The sequence below is a fragment of the Lepisma saccharinum genome, chromosome 8 (genome assembly GCF_977018435.1).
Source record: "Lepisma saccharinum chromosome 8, izLepSacc3.1, whole genome shotgun sequence".
Taxonomy (NCBI): domain Eukaryota; kingdom Metazoa; phylum Arthropoda; class Insecta; order Zygentoma; family Lepismatidae; genus Lepisma; species Lepisma saccharinum.
The window spans coordinates 75,630,302-75,650,095 of record NC_139236.1 but is presented as its reverse complement, the minus strand read 5'-3'; the positions used below and the strand labels follow the sequence as shown (position 1 = coordinate 75,650,095).

General features: G+C 40.0%; 2 protein-coding genes across 2 annotated transcripts in view; both read right to left on the bottom strand.

Annotated features, from left to right (window-relative positions):
• Oatp26F (Organic anion transporting polypeptide 26F) overlaps positions 1-14,059 on the bottom strand; it is a 288,753-nt gene extending 274,694 nt beyond the window's left edge. The window contains exon 1 of the mRNA XM_083126966.1: positions 13,918-14,059. The gene's annotated coding sequence lies outside the window, so the exon portion shown is untranslated. The remainder of the gene's footprint in view (positions 1-13,917) is intronic.
• On the bottom strand, positions 8,860-9,723 carry LOC145991844 (histone-lysine N-methyltransferase SETMAR-like). Its single transcript, XM_083127887.1, has one exon. The coding sequence runs from the start codon at positions 9,721-9,723 to the stop codon at positions 8,860-8,862; it is 864 nt and encodes a 287-aa protein (XP_082984013.1).
• Positions 14,060-19,794: the final 5,735 nt, after the last annotated feature.

Sequence of the window (19,794 nt, the reverse complement as noted above, 5' to 3'; positions counted from 1 at the left end):
AATGTCCCTAGTAATTGAATTTATTTAAAATTCCTAGACCTTCAACAACCCTGTTTATCAGCGAAACACAAAAAGCACCAGTACTTTCTTGCACTGTCTGTGTAGTTTATTGTCCAAAACGGACATTTCCACTATTTTTTATCATAATTTTAAAAATGTTGTAACGACCCTGCGTGGTCGCCACATTTAACGACCCTGCGTGGTCGCCATATTATATTTTGTTAAGAAGAATGCATGCTATATGTCCCTGCGAGGCGTACGCTTTTAGTTTAAATGTGTTAACGGATCCACCTCTACGATAATTAGTTTCGCTTATTATTTGACCCTGCGTGGTCGCTGTATTCTGTAAACGCTAACGGATCCACCTCTATGTTTATTAGTATCGCTTATTATTAGACCCTGCGTGGTTGTTGTATTCAGTAAATGTTATTAATTATTGTAATTTACACTGTTCAACTCGTTGTTTAGAATTGCGGAGTCCTGCGAGGCTCATTATTAATTGTATTGTCTGAATGCACACAGTATTACTTTATATTAACGCGTGCATCTAGTGATTTTCCCACTAGTGTTTTCTTAATGTCACTTCTTGGATGTTTCTCAGTACGAAGGTTGCTATATGTAAAAAAATGAGTTAGCAACGCGTACATGTAGTTAAAATTTTCACCACCAATGTGCCGCCACCGCGAGTATAAAGCCAGCGCAGCCAGGCCCGGAGCTCAGTTGGCTCCCTGATGTCAACAGGCAAACATCCAGGGTTAACTGGCCTCCCAGCCTGAGAACTAGAAGCCATCCCAGAAGGAAGGACGGAGAAAGAAGAAGAAGAGCCTAGCAGCAACCTACCTACCTGGTCCGCTCGCTTAGGCTGATAGGTGCCCAGGTTCTACCTGCCCGGCTTGTCTGGGAGCACCCGGACCTTCCTTTCTAACCTGCCGTCCCTGCATAGGAGACACCGGTTGGCTTGCCAATTCCCAGCTTACGCCGGGGGTGTCGCGGCATCCTTTAATCCTTTTACCCTGCGCCCGTTATTCGGGAGTACCGATTGGTTTCGGCCAATTCCCGGCTGTGGTTGGGGTACTACGCACAACCTACTCTCTTTTACAGGGGAACCCGTGACGTCAGCGGCGACCAAGGCCCTAAATAAAATTAGGTCCCCATACTCCCGCCTGGCGCCTCACAGCGAGGAATAAATTGGATGTTCCCTGCCCCCCCTTTTCTCTTCGAGACCAAAAGTGGTACAGGTAAAAGAACGTGCGTGGTACAGGTAAAAGCACGTGGGTGGTACAAGTAAATGCACGCGCATGGTAAGGATTTCAGGTAAAGACACGTGTGTAAGTGTGCTAACGGACACCCTTGTGTTAAGATTATAATAAACATATATATACATAAAGCTGGTATAATCTTTCCTTACACCCAGCAAGCCCTGAGATAATTCTGAGTCCATGTTCTACGGCTGACAAAAAGTTAGCGTATCTGGGTAGACTTTTGCCGTCCACCTAATTGCAAGGTTTAGTGTGTAGAACGCAGCCTGTGCCAGTACTCCTGCGCTGTGTTGTTAGTGTAGTGCGGAGCACGTGGGGAGGACGTTGCAATGTCCACCTTAGAGGACCCTTGCATTTGGTTTGCATGCTTTCTATATTAGCTCTCACGCTACATAGACTTGCTTTGACACACGAACAACCAAAGAAGAGGGATCGTTTTGTCCCCTCCTTTAATTAATAGTAAATAAAATATATTAAAAATTAAAAGCTGAAATGGTAAGTAAATAGAAATTAATGCTATGTATAAACCATATAAACAATACTACGTACGACAAGATTCACACACTCGATCCGTCGAGGCCATTTCAAAATGAAAAAAAGAAAAATTTATTCCTCTATCGTAAAAATCAATTATATTTTTATAACAAACTCAATATTAAAAGCAAACAGTCTTGGTATAGGTTTTAGGGGGAGCCAAAGTTTGCGTGGTGGTGGCGGGGGCCTGTCTTGCTTTAGCCCCGCCACTGGTATGCCATAATTTTCTTCCCGATCCTCAATCCAACGACTATGGTCATTATGAAGCGGATGGAAGAATCAACAACATACAAAGGTTTGACACCACGCTACACTAACCACTAGACCACCGAGACCAAGAAGATACACTTGCAATAGGGAAACACTCACTCACTCAAGTAACCTTGTGTCTCAGACGAAACAAATGTCCTATACATAAGATTAACTTTTGCTAACCACGGCATTACAAACGTTTTCCTGTTCTGCTTTCCTCCAACCTTGTAAAGATGGGTAGATCGCACGGTGGTAAGGCGACACGTGCAAAATCAAAGTAAATTTGTTTCATTAATAAATTATGGGTACATAAAGGCCACGATATGCACTTTCCACTGTCCTATAGCTTGTTAGGGGATCAGATCAGGTACTTAAAACATTCATATTACTTCCTCATTGCTACTTAGGATCTCTTTGACAACATTTGGACTTTCAATAGTGATAATTAGACTTTCCACTCTTTCAGTGATTATTATTATTCAGTGGCCGCGGTGGTTCAGTCGGTAACGCGTCTGACTACCATGCTCAAGGTCCCGGGTTCGATCCCCGGCCGGTTCAAATCCGGGAACATTTCTAACGGTGGAAGCGGCCCCGGCGCCCAGCGTCGAATAACATGGGTACCTGGGGGAAACCCTGGGGGGTAAAGGCGGTCAGGGGCGTGGTGCTGATCACATCACCCCCACTCACGACCGGATCAAGAAAGTGTGGGGCGTTACCCCCACACCCCCTATACGCCTTCATGGCGTGGTGCTAAGCACAGGGGAACACTTTACCTTTTTACCAGTGATTATTTTCTTTTCTAAGTATTGAACTTTTTTTATACTTGTATTTGTCTTTTTTATTTTTTAATTATACGAGGATTGATCCAATTTTTTAAACGAATGCCTCTTTTGGGCATAGCGTTAAGCGAGCGTATTTAGAGTCACATTGTTTTGCTTTCCCGGTCGTTATTTTAGTGACATTCACACTGAGTGAGCGAAAAAGTTCTTGGCCATGTTGGAAAATGTATTACCATCAATTGCTTAACTGGGGTATGACAAAAATGAACAAAATCTTGCGGAGATTACGGCTATAGAAAGTGCAAGGCATCAACAGGCTCGAAGACTATTATTATGTTTGCAAAGAATGTTTCAAGTTCACTGTATGCTCTGATACACTGAACTGAACTGAATCAACAATTTAAATTTCTTGTATAATAAATATATACAGAGCATTCCCTGACATTCGCTACGAGACTCGGCGGCAAGCGGCCCGGCATCAGCGCTTGTCTTTCCCGGTGAACGGGTTCGCGACATTCGCTCGTAAAATAGTTAAGAGTAACAGGGTCAGTTCTGAATAAGAGTGGAAAGATAAATGGGGAAATAAAGTATACAAAGACAATCCGCACACCATCCGTGAGTTGGTACATTTCCTAAAAGACAAAAATAAGGCAGCTGTTGTAACTGCGGAAATCGAGGTCGATTCACTTGATAACCAGAATTTGCGCGATATTTTATTATTATTAAAGAGTATTGTACGAGAAATCGGGAGAATTACAGTAGACGAACTTGCACGTGTAAATGCCAAATGCCAGGAATGTGTGGCAGCAGAGGGACATCATTTTCAACACCTTCTGTAGTCAAGGTTAGTACACAATATGAAAACTGTAATTTTAATACCCGACTCTAGCGACTGTCGCTAGACCCCGTTCACAGGGAAAGACAAGCGCTGATGCCGGGCAGCTTGCCGTTGAGTCTCGTAGCGAATGTCAGGGAATGATCTGTACAATTATTAAGAATTGTTGCGGTAAACCAGGTCAAATTTTCAGAATACGCCACTGATAGATTGACTATTTAATTGATGATAATTTAAAGTAGTATTATCTGTGTTAGATAATTAATTCATTATGATTCGAAACGTGAGGAATGAAATGTTCATTCAGATAATTTCAGACAGTAACGATACTCAAGACAACGTACAATAATTGATTGATTGAGTTGGTGTTTTAAGTCCACTTTATTCACAGTAAGACTAATCGGGACCGAACCTACAGTTTAAAGTGGGATCCGAACCGCTATGTGCCTACACCGGGTATCCTACCCGGGACCACGAGGCGACGACGCTACCGCTGCGCCATCGGGGAGACCCATAACGTACAATAACAATCCAGCATGGGATTGCAAGTGTCAGACAGCCTCGTTACCCTGCAAGAATACAGTTTCTATGTTGTAGAGTGGGATGCATAAGTATTACCAAGCAAATTGTCTATCACATGTTTATTCTCTTTGCTTTACGCAATGAGACCTTCAAGAATTGAAACAAAATACCCGACAAGTTGGATGAAAACTTCTGCACAAAATTGGCAAAAATCCATTCCTTAAAAACCCGTCGACTTCAAGAAAAAATGCAATGAAAATAGTCACGGACAATTTGCCGAGTAGTACTTGTGCGTCCCACTCCACTCGGGTAAAAGGGGTGGCTTTAGTGTGTTTTTTTTTTCTAAAAGAGATACCTCTTGAATCAAACATTTTCCCAGTTTGTGAAATGTTTTCATTAATCTTCCACCAAGAGCTGTAAATTTATGACAATTACGGTGGTCGTAAATTTACTGATTCCGACCCAATTCTCTCATACACTACGTGTTATATATTAAAAACTTTATTGTCAACTTGTGACGGAATTTATTTCCTTCGAGTTCCTTCCCACAAGTTAAAAAATTGTAACGTGACCGGAGTTTGGAAAAAGTTAACAATGGGAAAGAGAAAAATAGCACCACCATATAGGAACATTTTCGTCAACGTGCTCTATATATATATATATAGATCGACACATAAAACATGGTCTCAAAAAATATTTACAATAATTACTCCAAACATACCAATGCAAGGCTATTCAGTTACTTTTATTAATATTTATTTATTATTATTTATTAATGTTTTAAATGGCGGAGTTAAGGCCGTTCAAAGCCTTTTCTTCCACTCAACCATACATTTAAAATTATACATTACTATATTATACACAAAGTACATTAAGTCATTTAACATAGGTCCACACACACACATTATACTCATACACACAAGTCTTAAAGCCCTGAATATAACACACAAAATACAAAATATATAATACACAAAAAACTAAATATGGAGTGAAAGAATGCAAAATTTAAAATTGTATTTAAGTAACTGCAAGGTATTTTAAGAATTCGTTCACTTGCACATGCTTTTTAGTCTGCTTGACAGGGGAAGATCTAACGACTACTCTGAAGAGAGTGGCGAACACGTCTGCTAAAGGAACCGACGGAGCCTACTGTTCTAGTGCTTTCTGGCAACTGATTCCATAGTCTTACAGCCGATACGGAGAAAGAGTTGGAGAAGTTTGATCTGTGGACGGGGATAAAGAGAACTGAGGAGCTGCGTGATCGGTGTCGCAATCGTGAAATTCGTGAAGAAATTGGAAGCGAGAGAGGAGATAGGAAGGTGACTTGAGGTTGAGAACTTTGTAAAGTAAAATCAGAGTGTGCAGCGTTCGTCTTTCTTGCATACGTTGCCACCCCAATTTGAGAAAATAAGGTGATAGGTGGTCCCAATATTTTAAATTAAAAATGTATCGTACGCAGGCATTTTGAACACTGCAGACGTCTAGCTGACTCACCTGTTAAGCTGGAATACGCTACGTCACAATAATCTAAATGGCATAAAACTAGGGACTGACATAGTTTGGCCTTGACAGAGGTGGGGAGGAACTTGCCCATGCGTCTTATAGAATACAGAGATGCGAAAGCTTTTCTACACGCCGAACTTGTGTGATGTGACCATGATAAATTTCAGTCTAATACAATTCCCAGATCTTTAACAGTTTGGTTAAATGGAATGTGAGTCGAATCTACAAGAATGGAAGGCAGAATGTTAAGATCTACGTAACGTTTCAGTTTATCGGAAGCAATCAAAATTGCTTGTGTTTTATTAGGGTTAATATACATGCCATTGTCTAGCGACCAGTTAACAATCCTCTCTATATCTTCATTAACCTTGGAAATACCATCGCTTAAAATTACTGGGGGTGCAGAATAGTACAACTGGAGGTTATCGGTATACAGGTGATAACGGCAGTGTTTCAAGATATTTGGCAGGCCATTAATGTATAAAGAAAATAATAAAGGGCCGAGTACACTTCCTTGCGGAACGCCACAAGTAATCTCAGATAGCGCCGAGCACTTGCCATCATAAACCACCCTTTGTTTACGTCCAGTTAAGTAGGATTTGATCCAGTCGGTTGCAGAGGTGGTGAAATTAAAAAATGATTTTAGCTTGGAAATGAGAATATCATGGTCGAGTGACTGGAAAGCTTTTGTGTACTCCAATAAAACTAAAACTGTCGCCTGTCTGCAGTCCATAGCTTGTCTGACGTCGTCGGTTATGTGAGTCATGGCGGTGCTAGTGCTGTGATTAGGTCTAAATCCCGACTGAAACGGAGCCAGAACTTCAGCCAGAAGGTCATTATTATCGCTCTTTCTGCATGCGCCTGCATTCCTGTACAGCAAGACCACAGCGCTTCCAGAAGCTTTTTAACTCTAACATATCTCTATTGAGTTTAACTTTTTCTTTCATTATTCTTTCCCATTCCCTCATCAAAGTAGGCCTGTAGTGCTCCAAGTTTTCAATAGATAGACGAAAGCGCCATCTTACGCTGAGTAACAAAACAACTGCCTCAATGAGTTTTTGTCAATGAGGAATTGTTCATCACATGTTTATTCTCTTTGTTTTACGCAGTAGAGAGCTTAAAGAAGTGAAATAAAATAACAGACAAGCTGGCGGAAACCTTTGCACCATCATATGTAAAAATTCATTCCTTAAAAACACAGACTGCAAGAAGTAATGTGATGGAAATAGTCATGGACAATTTGCTGAGCAGTAATTGTGCATCCCACTGCACTTGGTGGGGAAAGGGGGGACAGTAAAGTATTTTCTGAAAGAGACACCTCTTGTAATAAAAAAATTCCCACGTTTCTGTGATATTTTCATTAATTTTTCCCCTTTTCTCATTCCTTATACTAAAAAAAATCCCACCATTACTAGAAAAATTGTCCACACAGCAGCCTAGAAGGGTGGTTAGCAACTCGGTTGCTAACAACGACAGTCGTGGTCAATTACAGTGTAGTCTCCTTGAAAACGCAGCGGGAGAAAACCCCCCTAATGTCTCCACTGGATCCGTGTTAATGCTCGGAAAATTCTGCGTCTGACGGTGAATTTAAGGGTTGAGCAGCAAAGCGGAAACGTTGGAACTGAAGCCTCGTTGCATAAGCAGTCCTCTCCTGCTCACAATTGTGCTCGGGACAGCTGCTTGCGTTGTCGTGGCTAGAAAATAGTTCAGTAGGTAACGGTGGACAAATTCACAGATGTGAGAGACTAGAGTAAAGAGGCTGGAATACAAACTCGTTCTCATGGGATGCCTGGTGAAACTGTATCACTTACTAAAATTGAAGCGAAAGCATTAAACTATATAAACATAAACAGGGTTCCCACTAATTTTGACAGAACAAGTTCCCTGATTGTTCCAAGTTTTTCAAGCAATTATAAAATAAAAATTCCAGATCATTCTTGCTCGTAATTAAGATTCAAGTGCAAACCTGCTCATGTTATTCAACAGAATAAAGGTTATCTAATACTCCTTCTGCTTGCATATCTGGGCAACCGTTGTGTGACTACAAAAATGATAATTCCATCGGCGATATGGTCTTATAACTAACTAACTAACTCTCTAGCCTTCTTAAACCCGAAGGTTCATGGCTGTAGCAACACAGGCCTTCCATCTGTCCCTATCTTGAGCAAGTTCTATATACTCTTTTCCATCCCTACCGATTTCCTTTAGGTCCATCTCAACGTTGTCCCTCCATCTTCGTCTTGGCCTTCCTACAGGTCTCTTACCATCAGGTTTCCCAACAGGAATCCTGTAAACTCCTCTTTCCTCTTCCATTCGTGCCACATGGCCTGCCCACCTAAGTCTTGTTGATTTAATTATTCTAATAATATCTGGACATGAATACAAATTATGTAGTTCTAAATTATGGTCTTCTTAAATTTATTTTTCCTTTTGGCCTGTAATGTAGGCTATTAATTTTCCAGGCAAACGGATATCTGGCATCATCAGAGCATTTAGTCTGACGTCAGAAGACGAAGAACGGGCTTGATCAAAAAGTTGTTTGAGCTTCGTGCGATATGCGAGACCTTCTTGAGAAAACCGAACGAAATTACGTGTGGGGTCTCACTTATCGCACAAAAACCATCTTGGTCAAGCACCGTACTTCGTTTTATGACGTCAGGCTAAATACTTTCGTAGTTAGGCTAAATGTAGTGTGTTTATGGTAAGACAGTAAACTTAACAAGCCTAACGTCACCACGAAAGCATTTCGAGCTTACGCCAGAAGACGATACGACGCTTGACCAAGAGAGCCTTTGAGTTGGTTACTGTGAGTCATACCCATTCTGTTAGGACACCAATGATTGTGTATAATACGTTAATGCAAATTAACAAAATTTATACGATATTTATACGAGGGAGAATCAAATGAAAACCGCAATTAATTTTTTCCACTATTTTAATGCAGGTATAATGTTTGATTGTACATTATTCTTCTATATAGTCCCCTCCCAGTTCAATGCACTTACGCCATCGGATAGGTAGTGCTTCGATACCGCGTGAGAAAAATTCTTTCGGTTGACTGTGTAGCCATTCGTGCACCGCCGATTGGACGTCTTCATCAGGCTTGAACCTCTGCCCTCCAAGGTGCTCCTTTAATGAACCAAAGATGTATGAAATCAGATGATGCCAAATCTGGTTAGTATTGCGGATGTAGTAGGCACTTGAAGCGTAGGTCATTGATGTTTTTCATGATTGCACGAGCAGAATGAGAACGGACGTTATCATGCTGAAGCAAACCACCCACACTCAGCAATCCCCTTCGCTTTGTACGTATCGCTGGCCTCAAATGGTTCTTGAGAAGGTCGGTGTAGGTGGCACTAGTCACTGTCGTACGTGGGGGCATGTAGTGTTCCAGAATAGGGCCTTTCTTATACCAGAATAAAGTCAACATGACTTTCCCTGCAGAAGGCTGGCTGCGAAACTGCTTTGATTTCGGCGAAGACGAATGTCGCCATTCTTTGCTTGCACGTTTCGTCTCCGGTTGAAAATGGTGCACCCAACTTTCATCCCCGGTGACAACGTGAGCTAGAAAATCCTCACCCTCCTCTTCATAACGCCTCAGCAGCTCTTGACATGCGTCAACCCGACGGACTTTCAGTTCCTGCGTCAGCTGTAGAGGAACCCACCTGGCGGACACTTTTCTGTAGCGGAGTTCGTCATGTACTATGTGTTGTACTGAACCGAAGCTCATATTCAGCAAGGAAGCCATTTCAGCCAGGGTGACACGCCGGTTTTCCTGAATAATCAGATCTGCTGCGGCTACGGACTCGTCTGTCACAACTCGCTGAGTCTGACCCGGACGGGGAGCATCAGTCAATAAATTCGTACCTTCTGCGAATTTCTTGCACCAATCGTAGACCTGCCGCTGTGACAGACAGGCGTCCCCATCCTTCGTCTGCATTCTCTGATGAATATCAACCGGTTTCACATCTTCACTCCATAAAAATCGAATAACTCCACGCTGTTCCTGCCTGGTGCAACTGCGTAGTGGTACCGCCATTTTGAATCAGCTGTTACTCACATCCAACCCACTTACTGGCACTGCTTCGTACTACCAGCTCGGAAAGACGTCAAGGACCGTGTCTGCAAATTTTCAAACGCTTAGAAAGAAAAAAAAAAACTATTTTTAAGGGCACTTTTGCGGTTTTCATTTGATTCTCCTTCGTATTACTGTTTATATGCTGGAATAATTAGAAGACATGAGCCGAAACAATCTCACAGGAGAAGTAGATTAATTTGTTACCTAATGTTTATTTACAAGATATTTTGCCCTTTGAGTGTCGTTACTTGTTTCCCATGACCTCCTGACCGACCAACACACAGCGTGTGAATCGCCAAAAGACAAAAGAACGTGGGAAGGTGGAGTCGGGTGCACACAGAATGCTTCACATGAACACAAACACACGCGGAAAGGGAGCAAATTGTTTAACCAAATGAAGCTTTTATACAGACCTATTTCGCTTCTCACGGTTTCAGTCAAATTAGCATCTCACCGGACAAATCAAGCTCAGTGTTGCCAAGGTCGTGCAACAGAAACTTGCTAAATCATTCCTGATTTAGAGCCAGAAACAAGAATCACGCGCAGTTAGATATATTCATGAATAGTTCCAAAATAACCTCATTCGTAGACCAGTTTCTTTTAATGTAATATCAAAGTACAAAATATGTACACAAATATGTAACAATAATTGATAGTATCAAAGAATCTAATATTTATAATAATCGAATATCTAAGCAATTTCAAGAATTCTGCTAGATATTTATTTTATTTGAACATATTCAACATAATTTTAAGGACACAAGTTGTTCAAATTAAAATTTGTATCAAATTTATAAACTTAAGAAAGTACAGCAACGTGTACGTACATATTTAAGAAACCAATTTTGTCAACCATTAATTACTTTTCACATCGTAAATGATTGTAGAATATGGAAATGAAATATGACATCACATGAGCTACAAATTTTCTTCATCATGTTTCAGAGATCGAAAATGTAGGAAAAAGAATCAAGATAGGAAAAAATTACCGAAATATGTTGTTTTATGTAAAGTAAATGAGCAAGTAAGTAAAATATGTAATATCCTGGCAAATATGTAAAAATATGTAACGTAAAACTTGTGCAAAATCATGTCAGTTATACAATTCGCTGACATTTTCCTGTTCAAGGTACTATGTAGCTACCTGAGAAAGGAATGGAATATGTCAGTGTACGAATCAAACCTCTTCCTTTCGGAGCGGGGGGGGGGGGGGAGCAGTTGCGCCTGTGGGGCTCGAACCCACCAAATAACTTGCTGTTATTATATTTTACTTTACAAATAAGTCCATGCGCATAAGAAAATAAAATGTTTCATCATTATATACTTAGAGAATTCTCACAACTTAACTCCTTACTGAGTGTTATCAAAATATTTCTGCAAAATAATGGAAAGGAAAATGATTAATTGGGGACGAGTTTATGTACTGAAGACGTCCTATTGGTTAAATGTCTGGGGAAAGTTTCTGTTAACTGTGGTGACGAATTCGTGTATTACTAATATAACTGGATAAACCGAATAGAAGTGACCTACCTTTTGGACTATTATATCCACTTCTTTCATTATCCTTACATAGTAGACCGTTTGCAGCTAAAACGGCAACTGCCATTTTCACGCCCATCGGGTTTCATATTACTTAAGTTTTCTCGGCTGAGCAAAATTCACGCTTAATTTTTGATGTTAATAATTGTACTAATGGCCTTACCTCAATGGATTAACGGTTGGTAAACCGCAGTGTCATAGTTCTGCGGAGTTCCTACAAACAGCCTTTACTAGTTAGATTTTCTATTCAGCGCTGACGTCACCCAGATCGACTTATCGGCAAAAGTTTTCCCGATAAGCTGTCAGAATTCATGAAGTGAACAGAAATCCTTGACTTGCTTTCAGATTAGTGTGGGAAAAAAGCCAGCTTAGTTCTTGGCTGGGGTGATTTGGGTGATACTCTTTTCCTTTCTACTCAAAATTCCTTACGTTTTCATTAGTCATACTTTGGATTCACCATTCGTTTTCTTCGATTATATTCTGTTCTTTGTTCGTTTTCGCCATGTGTTTTTTAATACCTGCTTTTTGATTTTTTGGATTGTAATTTAATTCGGGTTTAGCGTTCGTCTTTCATTCTTCTAATCTAGTAGAGATAAAGTTGAAATTGAAATTTATTTTAATACATTTGTAGGAAAACATAGTAGAATCAAATATAAAAAATAGGCAAAAATCCGTGTGGTCGATTTTCGATCTCGCCTCCGAAGTTCCCAAGTTCGAATCCCGACCGGGGCATAACATGTTAGGTGTTTTTTGCGAATGCTCCTTCATCAGACTCATCTGATCAACACACATTTCATCGTCGCGATTAGCCAAAAGTAGCAGAGAAACCACTTAAAAATAACAAAAATTGAAACACTTAAATCCGTCCATGCAAAGTCACAGACAATTACGGAAAAATCGGGAGGGGAAGTGAAAAAGGTTATAATTAAACAGAACATCTTTTACATATGTAACATCCACTTTAATACAATAACTTCAACGTCAACTGTACCATTTCAGAGTTTTTTTTAAAAATATTTCCCCCATAGTTCTCTGGGATTTTTCAGGACATTTTATGGGTGGATTTTGGCGGATTTTTTATATGCTATTCTACTACTATTTCTGCTAATTTTGATGTTTCGATAAATTACGATTTCGAGATGTTGCTGTTATGCTTCGACTTCATTTTAACTTTTTTTTGAAATGATGCTGTATTCGGTGGTGATTGAAATACGCAGAACAATGAATCTTTAATATCTTAGAGCTGTTGAAACGTTTGCCGTGTGAAGAGAGTTGAACCACTTTTTGATACTCGGTGCAGTGCAGGTGTATTCAGTGTCAGGGTGGTGAAAAGGAAATGACGTTCAACCTACTAGACGGAAAGCGGTGTTCAAGTTCAGAAGTTTGAACAAATGCCTGTCTGCTGCTTTAAACGGTCGTTTGATTAGTTAGCACGCACCACATTACCATACACCACACTTCCAGCGGTCCGGAAGGTAGTGCAGACGGTGCAGACACCAAATACGCTACTTGACTCCAAATCAACGAACTAGACGACTCAGTGTTGCATCTTGCAATCAACTAGACGCCTCGGTGCAAAGAGAGTCAAAACGAGTCAAAAAGTGCAGCCAACTAGACTGGGCTACAGAGTTTGTAGAATCTAACCTGCCGTCGTTCTATCACCACAGGATTCGCCAGCTGCACGAAAGATGGCAAGAGTGTATAAAATCCAATGGAGATTAATTCTCCGATTAAAATGTAAGACTATTTTTAATGAAAAACATTTTCTTTTTTAAAAAAATATTTAGTATACAAGTTTCTCTTTATCTATTTATGATTTCAATATCAAACAAACTACTCATGAAGGGTCTTATTACGTAAAACCCTTAAAAGTTTCAGAATCATATGAAAATAATAATCATCTAACTAATTTGCCACCTTTCTAAAACACGTGACACTCAGACTCAATATTAATACTTAAAAATTATCAAATTGTTTGCAGGAGGTGAGTAAGACTTGTTTCTTTATCTTGACACTTCTAATATGTTTCAAGCAACCAACGTCGAGGCAATTAAGTTCATTCCTATTTGATTAAACACTCTCTTGTGGTTAGGACATTTCCTGTTACTGGTGCTTCCCTTTGGAAACCAACAACATAGAAGTAGCAGAGGAGCGGAAAGGTTGAAATTGATCGTCAAGTAAATCGAATGCGACGTTTTGCTCCCTCTGTTATGGATTTTTGTTGAGTTGTCACCTTCAATCTACTCTTAAATATGCCATTCAGAAATCCAAATCCAAATTAGCCTTTTTGTCTAATTCATTCCTGGGAGACAGACTGGTCGTCGATCAGGGAGTAAGTGTCTGCCCCCCCCCCTCTGCCGCCGTCACTGCAGCGTTGCGCCGGAAATGGCAAAAACAAAGGTACAGATACAGTAGAGTCACAGTGAGAGAGACAATTTCCAAAGTGCAGCAGATCACCGCCGATAGTTAGTCATAACTTAGCTTTCAATTTGCTTCAGACAGGAGACAGTTGCAGCCACTCTAGAACTTCTACCTCATCGTAAAAAGGGAACTAATTTCAAAATTTTGATAAATTTCCTTATAAGCCTTCCTTGAAGCCCAAGGCTTAACACTTACCTATCGCTAGCTGCGACCCTGCTTGATCCTGACAGTCAAAAAGCTCCGGACACAAAACACTTCCATCTCACATGAAAAAAATCAGGCGAACTGTCTCACAGCTTGCACCGTTCGTTCGTTCATTAGAATGGCCTTCACTGCCAGAAATATTGGCAGCTTTTTAGGTCGAATGCGACGTTTTGCTCCCTCTGTTATGGATTTTTGTTGAGTTGTCACCTTCAATCTACTCTTAAATATGCCATTCAGAAATCCAAATCCAAATTAGCCTTTTTGTCTAATTCATTCCTGGGAGACAGACTGGTCGTCGATCAGGGAGTAAGTGTCTGCCCCCCCCCCCCTCTGCCGCCGTCACTGCAGCGTTGCGCCGGAAATGGCAAAAACAAAGGTACAGATACAGTAGAGTCACAGTGAGAGAGACAATTTCCAAAGTGCAGCAGATCACCGCCGATAGTTAGTCATAACTTAGCTTTCAATTTGCTTCAGACAGGAGACAGTTGCAGCCACTCTAGAACTTCTACCTCATCGTAAAAAGGGAACTAATTTCAAAATTTTGATAAATTTCCTTATAAGCCTTCCTTGAAGCCCAAGGCTTAACACTTACCTATCGCTAGCTGCGACCCTGCTTGATCCTGACAGTCAAAAAGCTCCGGACACAAAACACTTCCATCTCACATGAAAAAAATCAGGCGAACTGTCTCACAGCTTGCACCGTTCGTTCGTTCATTAGAATGGCCTTCACTGCCAGAAATATTGGCAGCTTTTTAGACAAAACTTCGAGTTGAATGACCCAGATAAAAAAAAACTGAAACACAATGAAACGGAAAATGCCTTTCCTCGACGAGACACCGAGGGCCAAGCAGTTCTGTACCACAGGTCGAGGTTCATTTCAACACCACACACAGACACACTCGCTACCACGGCACAAGGTGATCTCATACAGCTCACACGAAAACGCCTAACGATACTTCCTCTTCCTGACAGTGTATTCTTGGCTGCAACATGACGATGACGTCATATCGTACCGCAAGCAAGAGAATGCAGGATATCGTACAAACTGTGTGTCAGGCAATGAATGGCCACGAACAGTACGAATTAGATCCATTGACTTAGGGAGGGAGCTTTGATTCAATTGAACAATCAACAAGAAATCATAAAGTAATTGAAATTTCCTGTTACAATACCTGCTTTTTTAGGAGGATGCAAGTACAACTATCTCTACGAAGTGTGTTGGTGATAGTTTTGTAAGTTTAAAGCCCAGCATCTTGAATCTAGTTAACCCATTTCGTTCAAATACAATATCCAATGGCGTGCCGACACTTTTCATGTCTCCTTTTCTTCGTTGCCCGACCCTGTGGCCGAGTGGTTAGCACATCGCGCTGCGACGCCAAGGGTCCCGGGTTCGAATCCCGGTCGGGCTTGGTTGTTTGTGAATGTCCATTCATCAATTTCATCATTTCATCTCTCATCCCCATCTTCGCAAATTAGCCAAGAGGCACAAAACGCGAAGTAAAATAAACTAAATCAAATCAAAATCAAATCAAATCCTTTTGTTAGTTAAGTTTGAGTTTTTAATGTTTTAAGTCCACTTTATGCACAGAAAGGCTAATTGGAACTGGGCCTACAGTTTTAAAGAGGGATCAGAACCACTATGTGCCTCAACCGAGTATCGAAACAGTGACCCCTTGATTACAAGCCGACTACGCTATAATTCCGCCATCGGGGAGGCATCTTCTCGTAGTAACCAGTTCTACCATCTTTTCCAGCATTTGACGTTGTTTTTCTTTATGTATGCCGGATGAAAGTATGAGGGGAGTTACAACCTTTAACAACCTTCTATTCGACACGCCATTGACAATACCAGTACTATGAGATATCTCGTACTATGATACGATTAAAAGCTCTAATTTTCCCGTAGTCTTGCGGTCAAGAATTCGTAAGGTGCTCCTTTCCTCCAAAATACACTGCATTTCGTAATTCTAATACCAGGTTGTAGTTCAAGTGGTTCTAAAATTGCTGAGCCTAGTTTGTTAAATGTGAAAAATGTAGTCAGAAAAATGATATACTTTGATTTGCATTCAATATAGGAAAAGTAATTCTATGTTGGTCATCTTGAAGCCCGTTTACCGATAAAATAATAAAAAAAAACAGACCAGTAAATTTTGAAGCGCCCACAACACAGGGAAAATCGTTTATTGTTCGACTACCGTCAAACACGTTGACCAGTTGCACTGAAATGCAATACTGAACTAACATTCTAAGATACTACAAGAGATAAATGCAGTTCCAAAGCTATAAATTACGTAACAATACTTCTTGATCATCCATTTTGTCACATTAGATATTTTTGGCTGAAAAGTCTACGTAGTACAGAGCGATCCATGAGTACTGCCGTGCAAATTGTCCATGACAATTTTCATTAATTTTTCTCTTACATCCTGTGTGTTTCTGATCGATAGATTTTTATGTATGCTGGTGCAGAAGTTGTCAACAGCTTGTTTTGAGTTATCTTTTAATTCTTGAAGTTGTTATTGGGTTAAATTAAGTGCTCGAACATGGTGATGGACAATTTGCATGGTAATTCTCATGGATCCCACTGTACATGTGTGCCTAATTTAATGAATTAGATACTAAGTCACACATTATCTGTTTTGATGGATGCATTGATTAGGTTATACACATTATCCAAGACAAAATGATCGGAGTAAATGTATATAAAAGTAAATGCGAGCCATATATAGTCCTGGCGATTGATGGTCAAAACTGGGGGACAAGGACAGTTTTTCTTGGTAGACAAGGCTTAGTATTAAGAGGCCTTAGTGCGGGGGCAAAAAGAGCAACTGCCCCCCCCCCCCAATCGCCGCCACAGGTATATTTGAATTCAGTTCCATACTGTCAGTTCCACTTACCTATCGCCCGGTGTGACTTAGACCCTAAGTCTTAAAGACCTCCGGACATAGCCATCTCATACGAAAGCTTACGGCGAACCAGTGTTGCCAATATGTGAAAGCACAACTTCCCTTTGCAAGGGACAAAATTTCCCTTTTTGCTAAATTTTTCACTTCATCTAAAGATTGGTTGATTAAGGGCTACTCTCGATATTGTATTTGTCCCATATTATATTCAGGATATAATAGCAATTACATATATGAGTGTCACATTTTGCGTTTTATAGTTAACAGGCGCATTACATTAAAGCTAACTGTACTGTAATACATAGAATTTTTAATTTTCTTCTAGATCATATTTAAGCTTACATCGTAAACCAGGCAACTTAACCCAATTCTTAGGCAGGGATCAAGTAAAAATTCTGCAGAACACACACAAATAGCGTTATTATTGTAATTATAGTATAGAGTACATAATTATTCTCTACCTCATTTAACAACCACAGATTTATACTATAACATAATAAAATTGCAAACGAAGTAACCAAAAGTTGTTTCTAACTAAGTTTCAGCTTTCATGAATTTAGGGCAGTGAACGTTCACACTCAGAGACAACAACAATTCCCTCTTAGCAACCATCACTTTAAAAAATCTGAAAGATATGGTTTTATGGAAGTGATGTCTTGAAAAAGGACATGTATGTTGCCTGAAAACTGAAAAGTTGCTATTAAAAATAACTTCCATTTCTTGCGTTTGTAACTACTTCGAGATAAGGTTAACAAGCAAATACGTACAGTGGGATCCATTAGTATTACCGTGCAAATTGTCCATGACTATTTTCATTAATTTTTCTCTTGCATCCTGTGTGTTTTTAAGCGATGGATTAGGGCCTCCCCGATGGCGCAGTGGTAGCGTCATCGCCTTGTAATCAAGGGGGTCCCGGGTTCGATACCCGGTTGAGGCACATAGTGGTTCGGATCCCACTTTAAACTGTAGGTCTAGTCCCGATTAGCCTTACTGTGCATAAAGTGGACTTAAAACATCAAATCACAAACCATTTTAAGCGATGGATTTTTTTGTATGCTGGTGCAGAATTTGTCGACAGCTTGTTTTGAGTTTTCTTTTAATTCTTGAAGCTCTTATTGGGTCAAATAAATTGTGATAACATGGTGATGGACAATTTGCACGGTAATACTCATGGATCCCACTGTACTATAAAGAATAATGATATATTTTTAATGTAACTAGTTTCAATTAAAAATATTCCGTCTATTTAGATGTCAGCAAAAGTCAACCTGCCTGGAATTTCACATTTTTGCTACAAAACCAATCAATTTACTCCATGCGTATTTTACGTAAATTATACATTATTTACGAGTAAACCACTTCGCGTAGAAAACTGTTTCCTGTAATCAAAATATTTTCGCGGGATATCATTCAGGTGATCTCTGGATAGGATTCCGAGCTTTCGAGGGCTAACGTCACTTTCATCGTCAGGGATTGAAAGAAAGCTTCAAGAATTGTTTCCTTTAAGTTTGTGTAAAACAAAAGTTTTTCTTAATCTATTTTTAAAATGGCTTACCGAAAACATTCAGGTGAATTGAAGTGGCAAGCAGAAAAGAGGCAGTTTCAAAATTCACAGGAGAATTTTAAGCGTCAACTGCACTCTCTCTCTGCAACCTGAACCATACTTCTTTATTTTTTAATGGCAGGTGGTTAAATAATACATAAACAGAACAGTAGCTCGTATACTTTGCATACTGTAATGTAGAAGTACAGATATTTATTGACATAATATTGACCTGCTCATTATCGCACAATTTGTACAACATACGTTCTGAAGAACGGTAACAAATCAAATGAAATCAGATTATGAAGGATGGATATTGCCTTGGTTGTAGTAGTTTTTGAGGTAGCACCTTAAAATTTATGCGATTTTACGTATTTTGCGTGTATTTTACGTCAAGTATAGAAAATCTTTTCTTCACACGTAATTATCCAACCGTGCTACAAACTTAGCAAAACATAAGCATCTGTCCTTACAATTAATTATATGAATATACGTTTAAGAATCTTAAAAGTATTAACAATAATTTTAAGGCGCTGTAATCTTTTATGAAGCCAGTGATCCAGTGACGACTTGAGAGTGTAAAGCACAGTAAAACGACCACGGAGGCTTCGGAAGTGATGGAAAGTGTTTTTGATGAGGAATCAGTGAGTCGTGCATGAACATTTGACTACTTGAAACGATTTAAAGAAGGTAGGGCCTTTATTTTGTAGCAATCCACAATCTGGACAGACGTCACCGAGCAGAAATGAAGATTCTATCGCTCACGTGCAGGAATTAATTAGTGCCAATGGATCTGAGATGGAGCCGTAAGAAGACAAGCATATGAAACTTAGCATGTTTCAGGTCTCTTTACATCCATATCAGCAAATTCATTAGAACAAGATGAAACCAAGATGGCTGGTGCAGTGAAGGATCTAAGATTGTCCTGGGAGGTTTTATCATCACCATTATCAGAGATTTCATCCATAGGAGATTTCTGAGATGATTTAGAACTTGAAACCTCAGGGGTTGCAGTCACAACGATGTGTCTGTTATTAAGGATGTGAAGATCGGACAAACTTTTGCGATTGTCTGATCCGCGGTTCTTCATGAGTTTTTTCCTGTACCATCTCTTCACTAATATGACGCACCAGACAATTTTCTCTACTATTAAGGCGAATAATGCTATGGCAAAACCAGCTCCAAGAAGCAGGAATGTCCCTTGCACATCCTCTAGGGTGAGTCTCTTCTCATAAGCAGCTAAACTCTTAGTACCGGACACTAGCAGAGTGTTTGAAGCCTTGCTCCTCATCTGCCAATAGACATCTCGCAAGAACTTATCTAGTAACCCTGAATGTTTGAGTCTTTGGATGAGCTGGTTGAAGCGGATTCTAAACGGCGAATGACGCTGAATGGCAAAACCAGAACTGAAGGGCACAAAGC

Bases quoted from the DNA above. Each gene is read 5' to 3' on its own strand.
- LOC145991844 (XM_083127887.1), bottom strand. From the start codon at position 9,723: ATGGCGGTACCACTACGCAGTTGCACCAGGCAGGAACAGCGTGGAGTT.